A 16,971-nucleotide genomic window follows, 5' to 3' on the forward strand; every position below is an offset into this window, starting at 1 on the left:
TACGCCCCGAGGTGCAGAGGAGGCTGAACTATGGCGAGAGGTTCAAGGGTCAAATCAGGCCTCGGGGCCGGAGTAGCGGGTCCTGCCGCAGAGCTCCACCAGGTCCGCTTGCAAGAGAGCCGGGCTCCGGGGAAATTTAGGGCCGGAGCCTCAGTGAGGGTGAGGGCGGCCGCTCCCCGGGCAGGGAAGCCCGCCCGGGGGCGGTGGCTCTGGCGGGGGTGGGGGGAGGGAGTGTGGGGCGGTGCTGGGCACAGGAAGCGGAAAGCGGTGGCGGCAGCAGCAGGAGCGACGACGGCCGCTGCCGGGGAAGGTGGTCGGAAGCAGCGCGGCGGCGGCAGCGGCATGGGACGGCCGTGGGAGGGAGGTGAGTCCGTCCATCTGCCCGTCCGTCTATGCGGGGCGGAGGGGCGATGCCGCCGCCCCCACCACGCCCTCCCGCCGCCGGGACCCCGGTGCTGGGGCGGTGGTGTGGCAGCCGCCGGCTCCCGCGCCTGGTCGCAGGGTCCGTGCCTGGCCAGGGAGTGCGGCTGGGAGTCCCGGTGGTACCCGCTGCGGGGCCAGCCCGCGGCGTCCCGCTGCCCTGCTTGGCGCTTTCCGGGCTGCGCGATGGTTCCCATGCCTGGGCGGAGGTGGAAGATGGGTGGCGGCCTCCCTCCTGCCGGCCGAGACTCTTCCTGCCCGTCGTGAGGCTGCTGGGGCGGCGGATCCGCGATCTCGGCATCCCGGGATGCCTTTCAGTGCCGGCAAGGGCCGTGGGCGCAGCCCCGCTCGGTAAGCAGCGCTGTGGCTGCCAAACCTCCCGAGTAACCCGTGCGCTGTTCGTGCGAGAGGCTCCACGCTGGTGTGAATGTTGTGCTGATGGTGCCTTGCGTGCCTACGCCGTTTGAAACAAACTGCTCTGTGTCTGGGCTCATCCCGCTGGACAGCACAGAAGGGGAAGCAGAAGTGACAGGAAGGAGACCTGCTGCGAAATAACGTGGCAGGGTTTTGTTTTTTTATTCAGAACGTTGTCAAGGTGGTGAACTAACTCTCTTATGCCAAGGGTTGAACTCTTTGAATTGCAGTCTGTGAAAGCGTAAGTGACTTGATGGCAGGGTTTTCGATCTGGGGAGGCAGACTGTTTGGAGCAGTGGGATTTTTTTCACCCAGGTTTGTCAGTAATGAACTGCCCACAAGATCTGTGCAGGTATAAAGAGTTAAGAAATGGAGTCACGCTGTCTGGAAGTGCAAATTAGGATGTTATAAAGTATGTTCTGTGATATCATTGCCTGTGAGCTCAGCCTGACTTCAAAGAGGAGAGTAGGGGAGAAGGGAGCTTCAGCAGTGCTTTGAAAAGCTTCGTTTGACTATGCTTGGCTCTTTTCCTCCTGGGGTTTGGCTATTTAGCTGGCCAAACGAGCTACAGGGCCAGTGTTGGCTCTGTGATCACTACAGTTGTTAATTTTGAAAAATAATTGTGAATGGAGTCTTGTAAAAAGCCTCCTTTAAAAATGTTCCCTATAGCTGAAATTTTGGAATAATCCCAGACTATACTGGAACCAGCCAGGCAGATATCTAACTGCTCACAGCCACTGACCAGCAGCTCTTGGAGTCAGCAGAGGACATCCTCCAGTGAAGCGCTTTGCAGATGGGCCCCATGTAGAGAGCTTCCAGCTGTGTAACAGGGAGGCAAGGGGCTGGGGGGGGGTTACTGTGATGGTTTTGCCTGGGTATTTCTCTTGGTTGCTGTGTCGTTGCACATTCTGATGAAACAGTGGATTGCTTCAATAAGCCAACTGGCTTTTCTTTCTGAAATATCCATGTCATGGACTAATTGTTTTCAGCTTTGGGGCTGGAAATTCCAGGGGATCTTGAAATCTTTCTGAGTAGCCTCTGAGAAGAAAAGAGAACCTATTGCTACAGGGCTTGAATTTGCTGACTACTAAACAGGGTTGGTTTTTTATGAATGACGGGCATGCAAATCAAGAGCCACCACCATGGCCTGGTTTAGTTGTATATATATTGAAGGCCAAAATTGACCTTATTTAATGACATGCAAAAATAAAGACAAGTAATTTAGAAAAACCTTGGTTCCCAAAGCTCATTGCCCATTAAAACTGCAAGTCTTGGTTCTGCGAGTAGACTAATATAGATGAACTTCTCTGATCAACTTGCTGGATTAGGGCCTGCTCAGGAAATTCAAAAACAAGAGGTTCCTGTGGCATTGCTCATAGGTCTTGCTATGGCTGCAGTTGAACATAGCAAATTATGCAACTTCTTATTTTCCTGAAGCAAATAATGGGAATGTCCTGCAGCAGTATTATGTAGCCAAGCCAATGCCAGAGTTGAAAAAGCTTCCTCACTGCTTAGCTGCCTTAATTGTTTTTACTTTTGAACCCGTAGCACCTAAGGTTCAGTGTGCTTGATTTGCGAAACTCTTCGTTTCACTAAATGATGGAAAAAAAGATTTCTCAGTGCAATAGCTCATGGGAATCCATTACCGCATAGACAGCTAGTGGTGTTTAACAAGTGAGGTCGACAGCATTTGGAGCTGAATTGTGCGCACATCCTCGTGGACACCTGTGGCTGCCTGCACTCCAGATGGCACTTCCAAATATAGATAACTTCATGAACTGACTGGTAAACCAACTCTAATTGATTGCAAGTTTTAAACAGCAAGATTGAAACTGTGTGAAGATTTCAAACACAAACTGCTCTGGAGTTATTTGCCTTAACTTCACTGGGGAAAATCCATTGGGAAAGCATGGGACGTGAAAGGGAGCTGTTGTTTGTGTTTGCCCTCTTTCATTTAAAGGTGTAACTTGCTCTTTTAAATTTCTCTTGGGCTGGGAGCCAAACTGCACTCCGTTGAAGGTGATCATAACGCAGACTTCATTGGAAATAGGATTGGGCTTCCAGTGTGGAAAAATGCAACTCAAAAGAACTCTTTTTGAGATTTATGAGTATATGAAAGGAGGGAGTTACAATGAGTTGTGTAGCTGCGTAGAAACTGTAATTACAGTGATCTCTGAGGTATTTAGGGATAACTACATTTCTTCACTGTCATGCAGTCCTTCTTGCCAGCACAGGGTCCCAAAATTTACTTTGGGGTGCGTTTCCATTGTTTTCCATCTAATGCTTGGCTTCTTTCTGTTGTCAGTAAGGGAAAGGCGAAGTGAGAGTGCTGACCCTGCTGGGAGCAAAGTTCTGGGTGTACAGTTTATACAATTGTGGAGCAGAGGAGGCATTCCCATCTCCCCTCTAGCTCTTTGCTGGTGCTGCTATTCACCCTGATGTCGGTTTTGATGTTTTGAGCTGTACTGTGAACTAGGTCACGGAAAGGATCCAAGACAAAAGCATGGCAGGGGTGAGAAAAGGGATTTTTTTGTTTTGTTTTCCAGCAGAACTGTTTGCATGCTGAGAATTGTGTTGACACAACCAAGAGTGGTGAACCGTGGTGCAGAGGTGGAAGTTACTTACACCAACTTTCTTGTCAATGCTGAAATACAGTGCAACTTTACCCTCAGCCATAAACTCTGCAAACAGACCATGCCTTCAGTGTAGTCCTTTGAGATGTAATGATCTTTTTTGCAGCCATGTCATTTGGCTGTATTGGACTCTGAATTCATGCTTTTTTGTGAAGGGATGAGGCCCCAAATGATGGGGCTGCTGCTTTAAGCAGAACGATTGTTCTTGCCCAGAGGGGTAGGAATCATCATTAACAGTGATTTAGTAGTGGAGGTGTGTTGTCAAGACTGCGTAGTTTGGATATGGTTGTGTTATGAGGATGCACATACAGCTTGTCTTCTCTAGGTTTCCACAGGCTCTAGTAGTGGGCACTCTTGGGATGGTAGCTAATCCAGGGTTGACTTCTGTCTATGCAATTGGAAGAGCTCCAACCCAGAGATGTAGTTTAGCATGTTAGTTGTCTTTTGGTACCTTCCATACCTCTTCCACAGAAGAAGCTTTTCTGGTGTTAGGCTGCCCTGCGTTCCTGCTATGAAATACACCAGGAGGTGGATAGCTGGCTTGGCATGGCTATTGAGGAGTGTGTGTTTGGGCTGTGCTTCTCCCTCCTTCACTGGGAATGTTGTCTGTCTAGCAATCCAGGCTACCCTCTGTTGGACAAGTCTAGGAAGCCTTCTTGACAATCTGTCTCAGTTGGGCACCAGGCAAAGCTAGTGGTCTTCTGCTTTTTCCAGCTGAGGTTGGGCAGATAAATCTTGTTCCTGACAGCCCTGTGAGTGCCTCAACAGGAAGATCTATTTAGCCACTGGTGTATCCTACAGTCAGGGCAAGGAGGAGATGCGGGGTCCCTGAGTTCATGGTAGTATAATTTAGGTTGGAAAATACTTCTGGGATTACTGCTTTTGATGATGATCCAGGAGACTTGATGGTTTTTGGGGACCACCTTTTTGACTTTTTACAGAACTGTGTCAAAACCATTGCTCTTGCCTGCACAGAAAAGAAAGTTGGTGTGATCCAGCCTGCCCTGATGTTGCTGTGATGGTCTTTTCTGCCTGGTTCCCAGCACTGCCTTACTTCACTCATCATCAAATGCGCACTACTTGTTCATGGGTTCTTCCCTGTGCAGCCTGTGCACTTCCACGGCAGCTTCTACCTGCAGAAATGTTCTCAGAGGCCTCCAGAGAAGTATGATCCTGTGCTTATGGGGTGAGAGAGGTCAAAAGAGGAGCTCTATTCCCTGTCCCCATCTCAACTCTGATTCTTCTGCCTGGGATATTGGAGAAAATTCTTTTAATGTGGTTAGAGGAAAAGGGTGAGAGTTTATGCTTTCCTACAGGGCTTGGAAAAATATATAACCCTTACTGATTTATGCCAGAAACTCTCCTTGCTTTTCCTATTTCTGTAATGTAGCGGTATGTACCTGTGAAGGTTATGGTTATTCTCAAAGGGACTCCAGTGACACCACAAACAGTGGTTTAAGACTACAATAACTTGTCATCTCTTGTTCAGCTGAGGGTGTTTCTGGTCTGTGGTGCCTAATGACTGCAAAGTCCTGTGCAGCCATCTCCTTATGGTGCTTTTTGAACGTAGCGGGGTCGTGGCCTCACCCCCATTTATCAGAGGAAGATAAACACAGAGAAAGGTTTTTCTGTGGTTGCCTAGCAGGACAGAAGACGTAAAAATCAGCTTTAATGAGTCACAACCTATTGCTGGAGCAATAAGGTACAGGCTGTGTGCAGATCTAGGGAGATAATGAGTCTTAACATTGCATCTTAGGCTGGGAGGTTTTTATTCTTGTTACAGCAATTATGCCATTTTCCAAACTGTGCTGTGCTTTGACTTTATTTTACTGTGTTTAAATCCATCCTCATTCCTTTCCTCCTGAAACCAGGCCTTATGGTCCCATCCTTATTTGTCCATTTTGTATACCCTGATGCCTTAAGGTTTTTCTGGAGGCACAATATGCCCTTAAAGCTTGGGAATCCTGTCCCCATACCGTTTCTGCTTTTCAAGAGCCCTGGAAAGCCCAAGTGTTGTGCAAATACCTGCAGCTCTGGATGCAGTGGGGGTGCTGCTTACTTTGTTGCAGATTGCATGACCAGCCAAGGAACCCTGTGGGGAAGAGGCTTCCTTCTTTGGCACACCTTGCATGTGGTAGAGCTCACTGCTTCTGCTATGAGCTTTTGCAGAGGTGTTAGAGGAGGAATCTTACTGCTGGCAAGAATAGTTGGCCAAACAGGATTTCTGTTGTTGTCCCTCTGTCTTTGGGGAAGGAGAGGGTTGAGAGCAGTGGTTGCCTGTTTTATTGCTAACAGCTTTGAAAATTGCTGTGTCCAGGAAATTACAGCGGGATCTAGTTTAATTTTAAAGTGGTCTTTTGCCCACTCTGAAAGCACAGCATGGCTTTAGTCCTATGTTTGCTGGAGGCAGCAGTTGCCTGGGCACAAGGCATGTGAGAGTGCTCCTTGTGCCACAGGAGTGCTGGACTCTGCCAAGATACCTCTGTCCATAACTACAATCCTTCCCCCTTCCCTATTTGCATATGTTTCCCCAAACCTATGATAACTCTTTAACTCCCCTCCTTTTTATTTCTCTTATCACCTAATGCAGGATGTGGATTTGGAAAATGGGATGATGTCTATCCTTCCTTCCACAGGGCTCAAGGGTTTTGACACATTACTGTTGGGAATTGTTCTAGTGTTTGCCCTGCTCCTGTTCCAAAAAACATGAGCCTCTTCTGCCCTTTACACTTGTGACTTCAGCTGCTGTTCCAAATGGAAGTACATTGTAAGAAGTTTTGGCCCATATAAGCTAGACGTGATCTCTAATCGACTCCCCCCAGTGTTATTAGTGTGTGTATATATAGATATGATTTTTAATAAAATTAAGTTCTTTGAGGCCTGAAGTAGCTTCTGAAGGTAAAGGTTACAAAGAGAGGAGGTTGTTCATAGTGCCATTGATTGTATAGTAACTGATGTGCCTGTATAATGGGCACTCCTTGCAGTTGTGAAAACAAAGCAGGTTCAGACACAGTGGGCTGATTCTGTCCGGCATTTTCCTAGGAAAGTTACCTCAGTCTCACCTCTTCCCCCTGTAAACTAGGCTATAATGCTGCTTTCTGAATCTGGGGTTATTTGGGCTGTGTCTCACACAGGAGAAGAGATGGTGGTGTCTAAGCCATGCATGGTCCTTTTCCTGTGGGTGAATTTTGAGGCTGCTGTGCCTTCTCCAAGTCACTGTCTCCTACCAGGTGACCTTGACAGTCTCTTTCAGATTTTTGGGTGAATGGGCTAAACTGCAAAACAGGTGCTTTGAGTTCATTTAAAACTCTTCAAATGCATATATTTCACTAGATTAAAAAAAGAGGTGTTGACTAGGACAAGCTTGATAAGTGTGATATGTGGCCAAAGTGAGGGAATTCCTGCAGGAGGAATGATGTCTTGCTCTGCGTAGAGTGCACTTCCATGCCTGTTTCTCGTTTCTTAGGTCGATCGTGAGAAGCCAAGCCACCTCCCTCCCCTCTGATCAGATGACTTTTAAGTGGAGCTCACTCAGTCTCTGAGGACCAGATCTCACTGATGACTGGGAAGCAAAGAGTACCCAGGAAAGCACTTTTACCACGGACTCCACCTCGGGAGCACCAGGAACGCATCTTCTAAATCTGTGCCCCTTCTGTGCAGACCTGATGTCTGCTGCAATGGATACAGAATCAACATATTCAGGATACTCCCACTACTCAGGTCACTCCAAAAAAGCTCACAGACAAGGGTAAGGAAATGTTTGGTTTTAATTACTTACTGCTCTAAGTTAGGACATGTCCTATGGAAATAAAACTTTAAGCCAGGATAAAATCAGTGGTCCTACGTCTCTGGAGGAGATACACGTGGGAAGTCCTCATGGGGAACACAGTGAGGAGACTTGAAGCTGATAATTCAGTGATATTCAACCTGTTTGGTTGCATGCTGGGGTTTTGTGTGGCCAAAAATATTGGGATAGTGCCAGCAGAAAGAAAAGATCACCTAACTCCCCTCTTAAAGGGTGGGGGATGAGTACAGCATCTGGGGAGAAGACTTGGTAGACTTCCTAAAGTGATAATTGCTAGTTGTCTTCTGATGCCATTTCTTTATTCTGTAATAATAAGGTTTCCTGCCTTTCCCCACCTTCCTTCAGGCTAAGTCTGTTAATGTTCTTTTTTAAACAGAATTTGAGTGGTACTTGAGTCTGCAGCAAGTCCTTTATCAGAATTGATTGGATTAGAAGTCAGGCTTTCCTGAACTTGAATAGCAAGTCCTCTCTGTTGTGGTAGTTCAGTAGCCTGAAAACCCATCTGCTCTGAAACTTATGATTGTTTGGAAATATTTTCTTTTCTTTTTTTTTCCTACACCAGCCTTAGTTTTACATGTAAAATATGTGCCACATAGTTTTTGCAACTTACTACAGAGCTGGTCCAAAATAATTTTGCAATTCGGAAGCAAATATCCTGTGTTGTTGGAAAAAGAATTCTTCCATGAAGTCTCTTAGTTCACAGTCCAGATATTGAGGAAAATATCTCATTTGCCTTTTTTCCCTTCCTTAACATCCAAACCCCAATACAGATTGCCCATTCAAACTTAGGACTGCTGCGTGGAAAGATGCCTTTAGAGTTCCAAAACCAACATAAAAATCCTAGAGCCTTAAACTGGAAAAAGTGTAATCCTGTGAAACCTTTGGGCTTTGGTAATTCCAAGAGAGAGGCAGAGCTGGGATACTCGAGAGGGTTGAGCCAGTCCCTGAGCACAGTGTGGGTTTCCAGTGCAAAGGCTGCTTTCCTGTCCATTTGAGAACAGGGAGGAAAACCATTGGGGAGCAGATTGGTAGGGCTTAATTAATCTTGAGATTTTCTCAGATGAGAAGCTCTGAGGTTTGCAAGGGTGCTCTGGAAATAAAGGCTGGCCCTGTACCATTGATGCTCTTGCTTTCTTTGTGAGAGTTTAACTTGAGGTTATTAACCAGTGGAAATATACTTCACCAATTGTCCTACAGTGTTAAGGTCAGAGATGACAAGACTCTTGTTTCGCAGGAACTAAAGCTCTGTTGATTAATTCCTTGTGTTAACTGGACATGTCCCTGCAAGTCACTTCTTGTAGGTGGAGAACTGTGTAGACCAGTAAATTCCAATGGAATTTCCAGTTGTTTGGAGAATGCTTTCCTTTGTTTTGGAAAATGCTTTGGAAAAGGCTTTCCTTTTAGGCACAGTACTAATGGAAGCTGTTTAGAGAATATGAGGTGGTGGCATGGATCCCTGTCCTTCCCTCTGCTATGACTGAGGGGGTGGTCTGTCCCCGCCTCCAGGCTTGTGTGCTTGTCTGGCAAGGTCCCTTTCTACCTCCTCCAGATCTTGTTTTGTCGCAACCTGAGTCTGTGTTGATCAACAGATGGAAAAACTTGACTGATCTAGTGCTTGGAACACCTGTTGCAGGTAGAGGTTCAGCACATTTCAGGCCCTGCTCCATAGAATAACTGGTAATATTGTTCTCCTCCTCCTCTGTTTGAAAAAGGAGTCGGGACAGACACAAATCTCCCCGAAGCAAAGATGGCAGTCGGTCTGAGAAGTCAGTCACTATCCAGACACCTCCTGCAGAGCCACTGCTTGGGAATGATGCCTCTCGGGCAGAGGAGGGCCAGGTAAGGAGGGCGTGAAAACAAACCTGGAGTGTGTCTTGTGGGACAGAGCATGTGGCTTACTGGCCCGTGAGTAGGAAGAAAGAACTGCTTGCATGCTGTTTACTAAGGAATCATGGCTTATGGGTGCCTTTTATTATACAGCCAAGGTCCCAATCACTTCTGACTTGTTCTGAGGATGTTATTTCTGACAGCACCATAACTGATGTGACAACTCCTTGGGCACTAATTTGCCTTTCTCTCTAGAGTTCATCTGCCAAGCTCTAATAGAAACATGTTTCCATCATCTCAGTGATTTACTCCAGGTAACCATGTAAAGTACATTAGAATCAGGATTCCAATAGGGAAAGGAATCACGAAATGTAGAACTAGTGTGAAATAACTGTGAAGGAGGGTGAACTCAGAGAAAGCTTTTACATAACAATGGGTTAAATAAAAAGTAGAATAGTGCTGCATTTAGATTGTACCTAGGATGCATCCAGTGCTCTGCTCTAAAAGGTGATGTGAAGGTGCATATTCATTTTCAAAGAATGACTGATGCTGCAAGACATAGAATGCAGGATGCTTCAGTACCTCCTGGGCTGGATTACAGGTTTGTTAATCCTTGGCTGTTGGGCTCCACTTCTGCCTTTACCAAAAAAAGAAAAAAAATAAAAACGCAAAAAAACCCCCCCTCAAAACAATAAAAAAACACCAAAAAACAAAAGACACACGTGCACCAAAAAAAAAAAAAACACAAACAAACAAAAACCCCCACCAAAACTGTGTGATTTCCAGCCAAACTTGTAACAGTATCATGTAGCTACTGGTGTGCTCATTTTATGTCCTGTAATTTGGTATTTTGTAATCATATGCTTGTTTTCATGAGTCCCGGCTATTATTTCAATAGTTCTAAAGGCGCTGGTGAATTCCTAAGTCCTTGTTTTCATGCAGATCTCCTCAATTAAAGCCAAAGCTAAATAAGTTGATGTGTGAGCCAGACTTCTCCTAGGGAACAGAGTGTCCTCAGTTAGTTCCAACAAACCGTGTACCACTAGAGATGTAGCCTCATATTTCTCCTCATGTGAGGAAGACTTAGGCAGGTGGGGTTGTTCAACCTGGAGAAGGCTCTGAGGTGACCTTATTTTATGGCCTTTCAGTATCTGAAAGGAGCCTACAGGAGAGCCAGAGAGTGACTTTTCACAAGAGCATGCAGTGACAGGACAAGGGAGAATGGTTTTAAACTGAAAGGGGGTAGATGTAGATTGGATATTAGGAAGAAGTTACTTGCTGTGAGGGTGGTGAGGCACTGGAACAGATTGCTCAGAGAGGTTGTGAATGCCCCATCCCTGGAAATGTTCCAAGGCTGGGTTAGATGGGGCTTTGAGCAGCCTGGTCTGGTGAAAGGTGTTCTTGCCAATAGCAAGAGGGTTGCAACTGGATGATCTTTAAAGTCCCTTCCAACGCAAAGCATTCTCTGAGTCTGTGGTTCCATATAAATCCACTGTTTTTTGCATTAGGCTGTGGTCTACTTTTTCAAGTGGAAAGAGTTGTAAGAGCTAAACTGTGACTAGGCCTGCCTATTGTCTTCTGGGATGCAGCCTTAAGTTGCTCTGCTGTTCTTGTCCTTTCTCTTTTCTGCACAATTCTGCAGCTCATCAAATGGAGGAAACGATGCAGAACTATTAAATGCATAAGCATGAAATAGTTGAAATGCTTAAATTGCAGAGACACTGTTAAAGAGGAAAATGTGGTAGGAATATGCTGCCTTTCAGGACATACTACAAGGCAGATATCTCTTCTAAGGCCTCTGCTTTGGTGAGAAATTACTCAAAAACCCCCTCATATTAATTCAAGATGATGACTCTTTGTGGTTGGTCTCAAAACCCTACTGCTGTAGGCATGGGAGGTATTCATGTCTTGGAGAAGTTTAAATCACTGGAGTTGGGAATTGTTCAAAGTAGTTGTGCTGTTTCAGTCTACTCCTTTCCTGAAGACTCTTTCCTCTAACTCTTTAAAAGAAGTGAATAAAGGTTTAAAATTATGCCTGTCTCTTTCAAATAAGCTGTTTTGCTCAGCATATGCAGTTGGAGAAGTGAGAGGAAAGTTGTAAATCCTATTAGTGACACAGGCTGCAGGAAGATATTCTCAGGAAGAAGAGCAAAAATGTGGTTCTGAATGAGCATTTTTACTACAAAAGGTGCCAGATGCCAAGCAGCAGAGCTATGTACATTGCCATTCTTTGGCATGCGTTTGTGGGAAGCATCAGGAGCCTCCATGTGCATGAGTCACTCCGTCAGCAGCTGCGAGTCAAATCTGTACATATCAGTGTAACTCTTTGGCTGTGCCAGCACCTGGAAGGAGTGACTTGAGACACTGTAGCATGGGGGAACCAACATAGACATTGTCTGATGTTAACTAGGGAAGAAATGAGACTTTCAGAACACTTAATGTAATCTGAAACTTGCCTATATGGTGACTGTATTTCAGGTAAACCTCTTTGTAAGTGGCTTCTGACAATGGCCTGGATTGTAATACCAGAGCTACTTGGCAGTCTAGGATCCTCTAAACTTAAAAACTCTGTACTGAAAATATCTTCCATGATCACCTTGCAATATGTTGGTTTAACTAAACTTTATTGGATTGTCAGCTACTGAGGGCAGTGCTACTGTAGAGGAGAATAAAAGACAATGAAGTGGAGGAACTTGCTGGAGGTGTGGTTGCTTCTGTTACGGATGGAAAAATAATGTGAGAACATGTTTTTGATTGTGTAACAACAACTGTCTTGAAACGCTGAAATGAAAATTTTCCTTCCAGGTGCTTTCGTGGTGCAGTTGCACTGCAGAATTTGTGGGCTGGAAGAATACTAGTCCTTGCCCTGGACATGGGAACTGATGATTACTACAGTTTCCAAGACTTATGTCATGTTACTCATTAAATGTCCTGGAAGAAGAATCTCTGGGGGTACAGTGAGTGGCACAGCAAGCTGAGCTACCTTGTCTGTAGTTATGGGCTTTTAGCACCTAATGTTTATAGTCACTGGTTTGGACAAGTTGCTGCTGTTTCCAAACCTTTACTAATTGTCAGGGTTGATTATTCACTATGTTTAAGGTGTTTTTGCTGTATATTTTTTCTGGAACTGAAGACTGTCATAGCAATCTTTCCAGGCAAGAAAAATAGAACATGTGGAAGGAATAGCCTGATGGTTTCAATGTTATTTCTATCTTCCTCCTTCAGGATGACAACTGGGGTGAGACCACGACGGCAATCACAGGCACCTCTGAGCACAGTATTTCCCAGGAGGACATTGCCCAGATCAGTAAAGATCTGGAAGACAGTGTTGGGTTGGACTGCAAACGTTACCTGGGCTTAACAGTGGCAGCTGTTCTTGGACTCCTAGTCTTCCTTACCCCCATTGCCTTCATTTTGTTACCCCAGATCCTGTGGCGAGATAATCTGGAGCCGTGTGGTACTGTCTGTGAGGGACTGTTCATCTCTGTGGCATTTAAACTCCTCATTCTCCTGATTGGGACCTGGGCTCTTTTCTTTCGCCAACCCAAGGCAGACCTACCAAGGGTGTTTGTGTTTCGGGCCCTTCTGCTGGTCCTCATATTCCTCTTTGTGTTTTCCTACTGGCTCTTTTATGGCGTTCGTATCTTGGACTCAAAGGACACCAACTACCAAGGCATAGTGCAGTACGCCGTGTCTCTGGTGGATGCCCTGCTCTTCATCCACTACCTGGCCATTGTGCTGCTGGAGCTACGGCAGCTGCAGCCCATGTTCACCATCAAGGTGGTTCGCTCCACAGACGGGGAGTCACGATACTACAGCTTGGGACACCTGAGGTAGGTGCAAGCCCTTGGAGTCCAGTGGTATAGATAAATGTGGATCTGCTGTGGCGTGACGCATCAGCTGCATTTGAGTATGTGTTATTGCTGGTTCCTGAATCTTCCCCCAGAAGAATTCCTAGAGTTCCTCCAAAGTTACCAAACTGAATCTCTCTGCCCCCTCTCTGAGTGTGGGAGAGGCTACATATGCCTCAGGAGTCCTGCACATTTCAGTAAATTAAAAAAGCTGATGTCATAACTTTGGGGTGGTCAGTGGGTGATGCCTGAAGACATCTTTAAGATCCTTCTCTGGGCTTCTTTACCTGTCTCCTTATTGGAGGAAAATGGAGATCTCTCTTTGTGTAGTTGGGGCTGCCTTGTGCATTTTGATTGTATGGGTCAGGCACTGCTTTGGCAGCAGCCCTTCAGGCCATGCTGAGCTTAACTACTCAGCCTCCTGACAGCAGGTCAGGCCATGTGGCAGGGGATGAAGGTTTTATGGCATGATGCTTTTTTTGCCATTAGATATGGATCAGTTTACAGGGTTGGATGTATCTGGCAGTATTTGGGAACTGTAGGCATGGCACATGCATGCTGCTTCCACCCTCCTGCTAGCATTAGTGCTTCCCTCAGCAACGGTACAAAAAAGGACAGGTATCTGAATTGCCTTAGTTCCTGTGTCCTGCGAAGCTCTCCAGAAATGCCTTGATTCCTGTGTCCTGTGAAGCTTGCAGCTGAGCTCTGGAGATGATTCCCCAGGCTGAATGTGCACTTAAACATCTGCTCAGCTTATCCTGTCCAGACCCCAATGGCATGTTTATCTGTGGAAGATGAAGAGATTAGCATCTGCTGGTTTAAATGGATGTAGGAACAGTCTCCTGCAGCCATTAGCTTAGCAGTGGAATTGCTTTGTAGCAGTTTTAGTGGTTGAAGCTGAAGTCTAGGAGTTTTCTCCTGGATAAAGAGGAACTTGAGGCCTCTTTGGTGAAGTCAGTCTGGAGTCTGCTTTTCCTCCTCTGAAAATGTGAAGGGGAGAGCCCCTCCTCTGTAATGGAGACACACCCATTGACTTAAACGTCTCTTTCAGGATTTCAAAAATGTGCTAATATCTGTTGGTTTTCTTGTGAAATCAATTTTTTGAGCTTAATTGTTCTGTAGTCAGTGATCCGGCATAACCTATGAGAGAGATGGAAAGATGGGTACTGGAGTTTCCCTCTGCTGCAGTATCATGCCTTGAGATATGATGAGGCAGTTCAATCATAAGTGAATTCTGCAGAGAAAGTTTGGTATGTGTCTGTATTTACCCATATATACACACACAGCAGATTTGGTTTGAGAGAGTTTGCTTGGTGGTAGATTGTGGATTTGTGTTCAGAGGAATTGAGATCCTACACCTGCCAAAGTCTGCATGTCTAACTTGTCATTGGAGGCAAAGAATTTGCTTGAGAATCAAGGCCAAAATATTTAATAGCGCATGTGTTAGAAGCAGTATTTTCTCCAATTCTCTTTTGCATCAGGGTTTTGAAATTTCTTGGGTAGCAAAGAGTTGTAAAGCCTGAGATCTATGAAAACTTGTAACTTCTCGTTTGTTGGCAATCTGATTTCAGTTTGGTTTGGTATGTTGAATGCAAACCATGCAGCACATGGATGCTCCAGTGTCTTGTGTAACAGAAGAGTCTCATCAAGTGTGTCTGATAATGCTAAACTAGTGTTGCTTTTTCCTTAGTTTGACAGATGAGCATAGTGTGTTTTGAAGCTTGTGTCTTTCCATATTTACTGCTGCAAAGGTAAAGCTGTGGGTTTGATTAGGGACTCTCCCAGCTAAGGAAGAGTTTGTCCTCTGTGTTACTTGTGTGCAAGTGGTAGGAGCTTCTGATCTTGATAACGAGTGTGGCTCCAATGTCACAAACTGTGTAAAAAGTGAATGTAGTTAATATATCCTTCAGCTTCTAAGGGCTTATGATTATGAGATGTTTGTGAAACATGAAAAAAGAGAGAACTTGATCATCTTCACAGCATAATTTTGCAGAGTTTTCATTACGGTAATGCTTGTTGATGAAATGTAGGTCACAAGGTGCTGCCTTCTGCCCCTGATTCTGTGGCTAAGACATGGGGCTGGAGCGGGAGGTCTGTTGATGGGAGAATGTGAAGACATGCATGGACATTCTGGATTTCAGGAAGTCTGGAGAAGCAGCCTTGTGGATGTGCTGGAGAGGTGGTTCTAACTGTGATGGAGTAGGCATATACCACTTGCTGCTGCCTTTGGGCTCTGTTTGCCACCTTGCATGCTTGCCTCATTCTAACACTTTTAAAGGAGTCCTGGAGAGGTGGTGAGCTGCCACCTGGAAAGAGCAGCTTGCTTTAGCAGGTGTAGCAATCTGTCTCCTGAAATCAAAACCTTTTATCCCTTTACGCTGTCGAATATCTTAAAAGTTTTGATCACCAACAAACCATGCAATCTGTCTCCCTCAACAGTCTAGTGTGCTCTATAGAAGCTGGTGGTGAGAAGGGACTTGAGACATCTTATATTGTTCAGTGTTGCTTCTTGGAGTAGTTCTGGGGTTTTTTTCATCACAGCAGAATTGTTGATATCACTAATTTTTAATCCAAGATGGAACATTTCCAATTATAGGTCTTATCTGGTGAGGCAGAGAGAGCTGCTATGTAAGTATGAGAGCAAAATGTTTTCTGGGGGAGAAGGAAAGAAAACAATAGCTCAGCTGCCCTTCTGGCAAACCATGTTTTTGAGAGGCAGGGTACAGACAGGATTTTCCACCCTCCTTGGCTCCAGATGCAGTAAAGAAGTTGAAAGTGCTGAGTTAGGTATTCTGCTCCACCCCTGAGAGCCCTAGGTCCAGGATGGTAAGCATATTTGGGAGTAGTTCCCCAAATTTACATTATAATCAGCATATTAATAGGCTGGCTTGGTCCCACCCCCAGCACCTTGGCTATAACTTTTCTTCTGGGAGACTTGACTGCCAAAACAAACATTCATTTTGGCATTGATTCAGGAGCTTGGAGTGGGGAGGTAAAAATTAAATAGGAGTCTTGATGAGTGTGGTGCAAGTCTCAGCTCACTGACTGCTCTGCTGCTCGTGGTTGGAAGGGTTGCTTTCCGGTCATATGTGTGGGTAAAGAGCAGGGAGCAGCAGAGATGGCAGGAATGGTAAAGCCTAGAAAAATGCAGGAGGTTGAGTGAGAATGGTGGTGAGACTTTAAAAGCAACAACAAAGGGAAACAAAGGTAGGGGGAGCACAAGAGTTGATAACTTCTCAGTTGAAAGGCCAATACATTTGTAAGTGGAGGCTTGGATTTGCAGAAACTTTGTAGGAAGGATCTTGCTGGAGAAACCCCTCCTTTTCTGTAGTTAGTGTGCTAACCATGTTGCCTTCCTATCCAGTGAATACTCTTTCCTACCCTAGAGCTTTGCTAGTCTAGACAGTTCAAGAAAGTGAATGTCTTGTAATACAGGTGGTAATTACTGATCTCTCACATAGGCAAAATATTGGGCTGAAGTGTAGTTATATAATTAGTATGGTCTTAATGAGGTTAGAAATGTTTGGGAGTGGGTCCTTCTCCCTTTTGCTTATCCTTGCAGAAGGTATATGAGGAGTGGGGCTTTGATAGTTCATCTTGTGTTGGGCTGTTTAAAGGAGTAGGAGTTTGTCTTCTGTCTGTTGTCGTTTACCCCAGCTGGCAAGTACCACACAGCTCCTCACTCACACCCTGCTCTGTATGGATGGGGGCAAGAATCAGAAAAATGGTAAAACTTTTGATGGGTTGCGATAGGAACAGGTTAATATTTTAATTAATGTAAAACATAATACTAATTATAGTGACAGTGATAATAGTAATTGTAACAAAGAGGGGAGAGAGGGAAATAAAACCTTGTGATGCTCAATAGAGTTGCTCTCCACCTGCTGACTGATGCCCAGCCCCTTCCCAGACAGTGATTGGTGGCTCCTGACCAGCTGTCCTCAGTTGATACACTGAGCATGATGTTCTGTGGTATGGAATATCCCTTTGACCAATTTGGGTTGGGTGTCCTGGCTGTACT

The 16,971-nt window shown here is 45.4% G+C and overlaps 1 protein-coding gene across 2 annotated transcripts in view; it reads left to right on the forward strand.

The window, feature by feature from the left end:
* The first annotated feature begins 263 nt into the window (after positions 1-263).
* Positions 264-16,971, forward strand: part of VANGL1 (VANGL planar cell polarity protein 1) — a 47,847-nt gene continuing 31,139 nt past the window's right edge. Inside the window, exons 1-4 of one of the 2 annotated variants that reach the window (XM_033051863.1) lie at positions 264-364; positions 6,934-7,215; positions 8,985-9,111; positions 12,325-12,932. In XM_033051863.1, the coding sequence (XP_032907754.1) occupies positions 7,133-7,215; positions 8,985-9,111; positions 12,325-12,932 (818 nt within the window). In that variant the 5' untranslated portion in view covers positions 264-364; positions 6,934-7,132. Of the gene's footprint in view, positions 365-669; positions 772-6,933; positions 7,216-8,984; positions 9,112-12,324; positions 12,933-16,971 lie in introns of those variants that run through there. The other variant, XM_033051865.2, reaches the window with a different exon arrangement.

Source organism: Catharus ustulatus, chromosome 2, assembly GCF_009819885.2.
Source record: "Catharus ustulatus isolate bCatUst1 chromosome 2, bCatUst1.pri.v2, whole genome shotgun sequence".
Taxonomy (NCBI): Eukaryota; Metazoa; Chordata; class Aves; order Passeriformes; family Turdidae; genus Catharus; species Catharus ustulatus.